The sequence below is a fragment of the Gymnoscopelus braueri genome (genome assembly GCF_963280865.1).
Source record: "Gymnoscopelus braueri genome assembly, chromosome: 19".
Classification (NCBI taxonomy): domain Eukaryota; kingdom Metazoa; phylum Chordata; class Actinopteri; order Myctophiformes; family Myctophidae; genus Gymnoscopelus; species Gymnoscopelus braueri.
This window is the reverse complement of record NC_137621.1, coordinates 46,637,526-46,647,829: the sequence shown is the minus strand read 5'-3', so window position 1 is coordinate 46,647,829 and position 10,304 is coordinate 46,637,526. Positions and strand designations below refer to the sequence as shown.

The following is a 10,304-nucleotide window of genomic DNA, read 5'->3' as shown; positions in this document are numbered from 1 at the left end:
GCCAGAACTTGACAAGTCATCTGCAGCTCATTGTCATCATGAGAAATATCTGCATTTATTGTTTACTTTCTGGTGAGTGACCTCTGCCTGTTTTCATCTGTCTGTTTGTGTGGTTGTCTCTGTCTCTGAGTCTATATGATGCTCTCAATGCCTCTGTCTCATCCTGTGTCTGTCCACTGTTGTCTGTCCTCTGTACAAAACTTATGGAAAAATATAGTCCTAACATCATGTTCTGAATTAACAATTTGTGAGTCATACTGATGAGCTGTTTTCTTGTGTATCTCTTGTACTGTAGTGTTGAGTATTGGGGAGACAACACCTCTCAGCATAACTGGCCATGTTGGGGGTACAGTGTCTTTCAACTGCTCAAACTGGGATGTCATCTATCCCTCCAATGAGTATAATACAAAGTACCTCTGTGACTATCCATGCAACACAAATGAAGACATCATTGTCAAGGCTGAATCTGGAGAAACTAAAACAAGCAGAAGACTGTAGACATTGTAAGTTAACTGCCTGTGCTCTGTATTTTATTGTTATACGTTGAAAGGACTACATTTTTGAAAATTAAATGTACTTTTCTACTTTATTGGCTGACACTAAATTAGAAATGCATAAACATAAGCACATAACCTGATCAAATATATTCCTCTGTTGTTCTTAAACATGCTTCCAGCTCCCATTACAACTACTAAGATGACCATTACCACAACAACCATGCTTCGTGAATCCTCTTCCTCCTCATCTTTAGGAACTGGTATGCAGTCTGTTTACTTAAATCCTATGTGTGCAGTGTGTCCTTCAATAGAAATATATAATATATAGATGTGACACAATGTGTCGCGATGCGACACATTGTGAGTTTGTCGATTTGCTATTTTCAAAATATTTTTATACATTTGAAAACTTGAAATGGGACATTGTGCATAATGACTACTTTTACTTTTGGTACTTTAAGTACATTTTCATGCCAATACTTTTGTACTTTTACTCAAGTACATTTTGAATTCCGAACTTTTACTTCTAGCAGAGTATTTCTATATTGCAGTGTTGATACTTAGGTAAATTTTTTTTTTACTTTTTCCACCACTGTTATTATTAGTTGTATTTGTCTATATGACATACTCCATCTTCCTTCTATTTTCTAATCTAGAGTCATACAAATGAAGCAACACGAGGTGAAGACCAATCAACAGGGACCCCCGGTCTCACCATGTCTGTCTACGAGACCATCAACCCAACCTCTGACATCTATGCTACTGTACAGTAGTCCCCTCTGAAGAAAGAGTTACCTTCAATGTAGATTAGCATCCGTTCTAAACCAAGATATACTAAAATGTCTCATAGATTTTCAATTAACAGTAGACTATATAGAAAAATATATATTTAGTCCCCTTATTTACATCACATCCCTAAGCTATGCGGTCAAGGTCATTGATTGATTGATTGATTAAAAATGTTCAGAGGTACAGCAGCACAACAGGTTAAAAACGCCAAATGGATGAGACACAAAAAAGCCAAAGGCGTGTTTCCCCTTTCCACTATGGTATATTAAACATTCATCACTCAAACAAATTGGACAGACAATATAGCAACAAACTATTTTTTAAATAGAAATGAACACACATTTGAATTATTTCATTTGGATCTGCACAAAAAGTGCAATACATGATAGATCCAAACATTGATCAGGTTACATTATACGGGCAAACCAGATACAACTGCTGCACATGCTTAACACACAGAGGAAAAAAGATAACAAATTGATGACATACTATATACAGATTTTTCTTTATTTTTTTTTTGCCACTCAAGGGTAAATGAAACATCGCCTTCTCCAGATAGACAGACTGCCCATTATAGCTGAGACAGAACAGTATTTAGCCAACTGTTTTGCATTTGTCTTTTGCAATCCTCCTAATTGCATGCCGCGGAGCACAAGTTTGTGGATGTGGCCCAGACTCCCAAACACAAGGACAAATATAGCTGCAAGCAGCGATAATACGGGGCCAGTGAATAGAGAGAGAGAGAGAGAGAGAGAGAGAGAGAGAGAGAGAGAGAGAGAGAGAGAGAGAGATAATAGATTGAAGAGAGAGAGAGACGGAATAGATTGAAGAGAAAGAGAGAGAGAGATAGAGAAACGGAATAGATTGAAGAGAAAGAGAGAGAGACATGGAAACGGAATAAATTGAAGAGAAAGAGAGAGAGACATGGAAACGGAATAGATTGAAGAGGAAGAGAGAGAGAGACATGGAAACGGAATAGATTGAAGAGAGACAGAGAGATAGACATGGAAACGGAATAGATTGAAGAGAGAGAGAGAGAGAGAGACAAGGAAACGGAATAGATTGAAGAGAGAGAGAGACATGGAAACGGAATAGATTGAAGAGAGAGAGAGAGAGCGAGAGAGCCATGGAAACGGAATAGATTGAAGAGAGAGAGAGACATGGAAACGGAATAGATTGAAGAGAGAGAGAGAGAGCCATGGAAACAGAATAGATTGAAGAGAGAGAGAGAGAGAGACAGACAGACAGACATGGAAACGGAATACAGACAACAAAGACATACTGTAAGGGCATAACAAATTTGGATTTTTAATAAAGGATAAATATCACTATAGGTATGTCTGATATAGTCTAAATAATGACTCAAAAAGTATTGCATAGTTGCATAGTGTCTATTAAATAGCCTATTTAGAGGCAGATTCTGAAAACGCCTCCTAAATCCTAACCTAAGTTTTCTGAAGATAAAAATGTATGTTGCTATCTATATACAGTAGCAACAGCTAAAATGACACAGATGCGTTCCCGGCCTGAAAGGTATAACAACGTATAGGTGTAACAGGCCTAACCCTATAACGCCAAACGTATCATACTGTGTATGATACACACAACTAATTATTTTTTAATAAATCAGTGTAATCAATACTTGGACCAAGAACCTGTTGTATCATATCTGACACATCCCCACTTCCCCCTGGACCATACTATTTGCACTGCAGGTAGTTACAGAGCCTCAGGTGGTCTGACCCAAAATGGCTGCAATCAACTAAACAGGAGAGGTTGATGCACTACTAACAAACAATTATTTTTTAAGCAGTTCTGGTAAGTTTTTCTAGTATATCTTTACTAATGTTTTGAAATAAGTGTTGGATAACTTGAATGCACTTATGAGCTCTCAAAATTTAGCATTTAAGTTAAAAGTGTTTGTATCATATTTGATAATACAGGTCTATAGTCCTTTACGATGTGTATCATATTTGATACTACAGGTCTAAAATAAATGTTCATTTTGTTTTTGTAATGTTAAAACCGACTTGAAATACCCCTTGTAATACCCCTTGTATCAAATATGATACAACAAATAAATGATACAAAGGAATGTTAAAAAAAATAAAACAACATTTAAAATGTTTTAAGACCCAATAAAGTGTCCCTTTTCAAAACAATTGAATTTTCTGACCTTTCCTTCATAGTTCAGGTTCTAGAGGGCTAAATGGGATAGGGAACACCAACCACTTGTTCATACTGATGAAGGCCGGATGGCTGAAATGTTTTGTGGCATGAATAATTAAACAAAGCAAACAGATATTTTTCTGACTATGACATTTTCTTTCTTTACCAGAATGTATACACATCTAGGATAATGTACCAGGGTACGAGCGCAGTGCTATACCTACAAGAGTCATAAGGTTGTCAATAGCAGTTTACATATAGCAACATTTTGGGAACCATTCTCTTATACACCAGTGATATGTTTGATACAGTTGTTGCATCTTATCAGTCTGATGAAATGTCATTTCCGTCAGAGCCACACACACACAACCATAAACGGTCATTGTGGTTTTGAAGTGACAAATAGACAGTTGGTACAAGTTCCATTTTGCAGCACAAACTCAGACAGGATACATACAGCCTATTGAGTAGCATTTGAAGTTATCTGAAGTTCATCCTTCATTGTGTTCTAAAGATAACACATTGAAAAATATACAGTAATTAATAGATGTAACGATGCACAACTATCAGTCAGTGAGGAAGTGTGTGTGTGTGTGTGTGTGTGTGTGTGTGTGTGTGTGTGTGTGTGTGTGTGTGTGTGTGTGTGTGTGTGTGTGTGTGTGGGTGGGTGGGTGCGGTGCGTGCGTGCGTGCGTGCGTGTGTGCGTGCGTGGTAGAGATCAGAGGAAGAGGGTGGAGTAAATGTCATAAAAAAGAAAGAAAAAACTCTGGTCGAAACATGAGGAAGTCACAAATCCTCTCTGGCCAGAACTTGACAAGTCATCTGCAGCTCATTGTCATCATGAGAAATATCTACATTTATTGTTTGCTTTCTGGTGAGTGACCTCTGCTTGTTTTCATCTGTCTCTATTTGTGTGGTTGTCTCTGTCTCCGAGTCTATATGAGGCTCTCAATGCCGCTGTCTCATCCTTTGTCTGTCCACTGTTGTACAAAACTTATGGAAAATATATAGTTCTCACATCATGTTCTGAATTAACAAGTTGTGAGTCATACTGATGAGCTGTTTTCTTGTTTATCTCTTGTACTGTAGTGTTGAGTATTGTGGAGACAAAACCTCTCAACATAACCGGACATGTTGGGGGTAATGTGTCTTTCAAGTGCTCGAACTGGGATGTCATCTTAACCCTCAATGAGTATAATACAAAGTATCTCTGTGACTATCCATGCAACACAAATGAAGACATCATTGTCAAGGCTGAATCTGGAGAAACTAAAACAAGCAGAAGAATAACTCTGAGAAACTCTGGAAAAAATGCATTTGTATCCATCACTAAACTCAATAAGTCAGATTCTGGAACATACGTATGTGGACTGCAAATACACATTATTAAGGATTACTTTATACAAGTGCACCTTAATGTTAAAGATGGTGAGTCTGTAACTAATGTGCTTCAATGATGAACTGTACACATTTTAAGTTAAACAACTGCCTGTGCAACCTTGAAAAGACAACATTATTGAAACTAAAATGTACTCAACTTTTCTACTTTATTGGCTGAAACTAAAATTAGAAATGCATAAACAAGCACATGACTTGATCAAATATATTCCTCTGTTGTTCTCAAACATGCTTCCAGCTCCAGTTACAACTACTCAGATGACCATTACTACAACCATGCTTCATGAATCCTCTTCCTCCTCATCTTTAGGAACTGGTATGCAGTCTGTTTACTTAAATCATGTGTGTGCAGTGTGTCCTGCAATAGAAATATATAGTCATATAGCCAAAGAAAGTTTGTTTATTATGGTCTTTTTCTGTTTGTTTCATTTTATGTACATCTCAGAGGTTAGCTTGTGGTGTCACACCTAAAGAACTTTGTTACTTTGCTTAGAGCTGCTATACATAAATAAAGCATATAATAATAAGGGTAATAATAATAATAATAATAATAATAATAATAATAATAATAATAATAATAATAATAATAACAATAACAATAATAATAATAATAATAATAATAATAATAATAATAACAATAATAATAAATACTATTATTATTATTATTATTTAGAAAACTATACTGTAGCTACTGCATTGAGTGGATTATCCGATTGTCAGAAGCCTATCCACATCAACTCTCCAGTCCATAGCAGATTATTCATCTACCAGTCCTGGAAACACCACATGAAACACAAAGGACATCAGTTGGAACATTGTGAATACAATATGATGTGTAGATAGTGTTCATAGTGAAGATTACATTTCAATTGTTCATGTTTTCAATCTTTTAGAGAGTGTTGGGTTTTATTTTACTAATGTCGCAATTTTTGCACTGTGTTGCACTGTTTCAAGCGTCAACTATAGGCTGTTAAGGACATGCAGTACAGAGGAAACTGTGGTCAGGTGGTTAACTCTCACTGCCAGGAATGAATGAATTATTGTTTACGTCTACCGTCCCCTTGCCAGCGAAAACGACAATTTAGTGTACCTTTGAAAAATCATGGAATATTCTCTGTGACCGCTGTCCTCACTAACATGGGCTCTGGAAAAAGAAATTGCCGGCCACGATCCTCCATTCCAAAGCTATGGCCGTTTGAATGTGGCTTGTTTTTTTTTAAAACACATAAATAAAAGCCTCACAGCAGGTCCTGAAATCCTTCTACTTCGCTACCACTCAGAGTGTCCTGATACCACTCCCAGGACCAGTGAGCCCTGTAGAGGCTGCTGCTCTCCGTAGAAGTATAAAGTATTGAAAAATGAAATACTCAAGTAAAGTAAAAGTACCACAAAATGTTACTTAAGTACAGTATATGAGTAAATGTACTTAGTTAATACCACTGGTGAACAGCGAATGGAAAAAAGCAGAGAATAGGTTAAAGGTCTGAAGTGTAGCAGATAGATATATGAGTGAATAGATGTGTAGGAGGGCTCAGTGCCTGTTCAGAAACTCTCCCTTAGTCAACTTAGCACAGTATTTGATACTATAGTATCACCTACCTGATGTTCAAATTCTGTATGTTGTTGGTTTGTCTGTTAATAGTGCATGATTTCTAAGTGCATGTCATGCTCTTTACAAATGTGGCCACCAGAGAATCTAACTCAATTACGTATACACACTTCCAGGTTTGCTTGTCAGTTTAGCTGTCATGTTAGCAGCGATAGTGGTGGCCCTGCTGATATTCTACGTAAAGAGAACCAGAAAACCACAAGGTGACTCACACACACACACACACACACACACACACACACACACACACACACACACACACACACACACACACACACACACACACACACACACACACACACACACACATACACATACACATACACATACACATACACATACACACACACATACACACACACACACACACACACACACACACACACACAAGTGCACTGTACACACGCACACACGCACACTCACTCACGCACACATACTGTAGTAATAGCCCTGCCTGTAGCCCAGAAGCCTAATATCTCCCTTGGCCAGGGGGACAGAGAACAAAATGCTAACATTGATAATATCAGTTAGATGTATGTTTTCCATATTTTCCAGTGGCCGTTCTCAGTGCCAGGAACCCCACTGAAGTGGTGAGTATTGTGATTGTTTTCTTATGATTGTTCATTGTTCTTTGGTCTGTAACTTGTGCACTATTGTGTTGTTTTCACTCTACATTGTTTTTATGCTTATATTTTTTAATGAAATGTGTTTGTGCTTGAGGCTGCTGTTTCATGGCCAAATCACACTTGAAAAAGGAGCATTCCGGTAATATGTTCCATTTATGGTTCATATTTGTTACTTGGATTAAATGAAGGTAAACTACTAGTTTGTTTCATATCAGTTGGGTGCACTTCTGTTAAGAATTGCACTGCTGTAAGAGTGATATTGACATCACACAAGATGTGCCCTATGGGCTCCTTTTAATTACCAATTTAGGGATGCACAATTATGAAATTATGGCCGATATCCGATATCCGATTATTTGCAGGGTCATATCAGCCGATACCGATTCCAATATATTATATATTATATTGAGCTCATTGCTGATTTTTTTATTATTATTATTTTTTTGCTGGTGAAAGTTGATGGTAAACCCCCCTCCCCACTAACCCTACTGTAAAGAAAAATATTTATGGAATAAATACATGAATTAATTAATTAAAATTACTACAATTTGGTGTGTATGCATTGAAAAATTGAATTCATTACAATGTGTTGAATTTCAACACATGCGCTACATTACACTAAACTAGTACACATCCAAATACATAGCTCCTTCTTTGTTTGTTATACTTACTGTATACTCAAGAAAGAAAAAGAAAATATAACGGTAGGAAATGGTAAGTGAGAACACTCAATGAGAGAAGGACCAGGAATGGGAACGTCATCTGACCATACTGTTTCCAGCAACAGAACTCTGGTGACAGTGAAATGTCACTCACTATGCCTTATTACCAACATAATGAACATAACATACAATGACTCAGAATACAGCAGTTCGAGGATGACACAAGAGGTCCTCTAACAGTTAACAGTTTATACGTAAAAAAATCATTACAATACAACACATGACAGTAACATACACAACAACAAGCGCTCCCTTATCTTTCCCTAGTCTAATGACCCTCTGTAGGGGAACCTTTTCTAATAGACATGCTTTCGTCTGCTGCTTAAAAGACTTCTGATTGGTTGTCAGTTTGACCCTGGTTTCGAGGTCGTTCCACTGTGTGGCTCCTATAAGTAAATGACCCCTCGCCCACTTTACTTTTAAAAGCATGGCTAACATTTTCTACACTGGCTTTTCCTCCTATGTTCTAATCTAGACTCATGAAGGAACGAGAGGTGAAGACCAATCAACAGGTCTCACCATGTCTCATGTCTACGAGACCATCAACATCATGCCCGCTGTTGACACAACCTCCAACATCTATGCTAATTCTAATGATGACATCCACCAGGATCCTTCAGACTCAGTTGTCTACGATACTGTTGTCACCTCTGAAGTTACTTTCGATGTTGATTTGCATCCAAAACAAGATACTAAAATGTCTAAAAGCTCTTCACTGGTGCCATCAGTCAATGTGATTCCTGATGAGGATTTTTATTCAATGGCACAGCTGCCTAGTGGCCATAGCTGAATGTGTAGAGAGGCCGCCTGGGATAGAGTTCGGGTCCCAGGTTTGATTCTTGGACTGGGAATGGGCTGGGTGAACATGCTCATTGGAACTGAGTTCTGTCCTAACATGTCCACAGTACTGTAGGTCATCATATTTGACCTTTTAGTGCAGAGTTAATCATATACAGCTCAGCACCACCCTCTGGTGGGCAGATTAGCATTTTGTTTATATGCATAATAATATATATACAATATATTATATTGTATATATATTTTCCAACACCAAAAGCAAAATTGCCAGTTTCTATCTTTTAATTTTAAGTTAGTTTTTAAGTTTTGTACCTACTATACTTAATTGCAATGTTACACAGCTCTGGTTTTGTCCCCCAGTCTCTGTGTACCCTGTCTCCATGCCCTTCAGAGCCTTTGCCCCCATGTTTCCTAGATTCCTCGTGTCCCAGTTCCCTTGGGTCCTTGTCTCCATTACCCAGACCTAACGCAGCTCCGGGCCCCCGTACTAGTCCTGTCCACAGTCCCTTTACTGTCTCTAGCCTTGTTCCCAGCCACGTTCGTAGCCCCGTCCCTAGGTCTGTACCTAGCCAGCCTATTCCTTCCGTTTCCCAGCATAGCTCCCCTGTCTGGTCTGTCAGACCTCCTGTTTCCCAGGTCACTCGCACCCCCATTTCTCCTTTTGTCAGCCCTTCTATTTCTCATGCCCTTTATTCCCCATTTCGCCAGTCTGTTAAGTCCCCCCAGTTCCACTCTGGAACACCCCGCCCTCTGGCCAGGGGTGTAGTTGGTCCACCAACCACCCCGTTAGCTGCTCTCCCTATTTGTGTATCTGCCTGTCTCCCTCTCTGCTTGTCTGCTAGTTTGTCTGCCAGTCTGTTTGTCCGTCTATCTACACCCCAGTCCTCCAGTCTTCCCTCTGACTTGCTTTCCCGCCTGTTGTGTCAAGTCACCTGTTTGTCCGCTTGCCTGCCTATTTGTCAGTTAATCTGTTTGTCTATTGGTTTGTCTCAGTTGGTGCCTGTCTGCTTGTCTTTGTGCCTTTCTGCATGTCTGTCTGTGTGTCTGCCCACCTGCCTTTTTGTGTGAGTCCCTTTCTGTTGGTTGATTGTTCGTCCTTCTGTCGGTCTCGGTCAGTCTTGTTGGTAGTATGTAGTCTAGCTGTCTGTCTGCTTCTGTCTTGTCTGCCCGTTTCTCGTCACTTTTTCGCTGCCTCACTCCTTCTCCCTCAGTTTCCCCAGTCCCGTATCACCCTGCTCTGTCCTGCTCAGAGCCTGTCCTGCCTAGTTGAGCTAGTGCAGAGTTTTGGCCCTGCCCATCCCAGTTCTATGTTTTGTTCCTAGCCCTGTTCCTGTCCCACTCTGCCCTGCCCTATTCTCTAGCCCCTGGTTCTTTGCTCTTGTCCAGTCCTGTTCCCTGTCAAGTTCCAGTCCGTTTTTGTTCTTGACAGTTTGTATCAGTTCTGTGTTCAGGTTTTTTGCCCCAGTCTAGTGTGAAGACTTGTTTGACCTCCTTTGGGCCCCCTCTTGTTTTTGTTTTTTTTGTGGGACGTCTGGTAGCCGTCCCTTTGAGGAGGGGTAATGTCAGGATATGCATTTCTGTGTCTTGTTTTGAAGTGTTTCTGGTTCTTATTTTGTAGTATTGTTCTAATTGTTTCCTGTCCGCCCCTGTAGTTTTGTGCCTGCCTTGTCTAACCTGTCTTGTGATTTGTCTGTGT

The 10,304-nt window shown here is 39.2% G+C and overlaps 1 protein-coding gene across 1 annotated transcript; it reads left to right on the top strand.

Moving 5' to 3' along the window:
- LOC308074822 (uncharacterized protein) lies at nt 1-9,878 on the top strand (the record flags this gene model as incomplete). The annotated part of the gene is made up of 8 exons (XM_080414321.1): nt 1-72; nt 296-503; nt 677-757; nt 6,579-6,665; nt 7,018-7,052; nt 8,286-8,435; nt 9,024-9,165; nt 9,820-9,878. Exons 2-8 carry the CDS (start codon nt 338-340, stop codon nt 9,876-9,878), a joined length of 720 nt encoding a protein of 239 aa, XP_080270447.1. The 5' UTR covers nt 1-72; nt 296-337.
- Nucleotides 9,879-10,304: the final 426 nt, after the last annotated feature.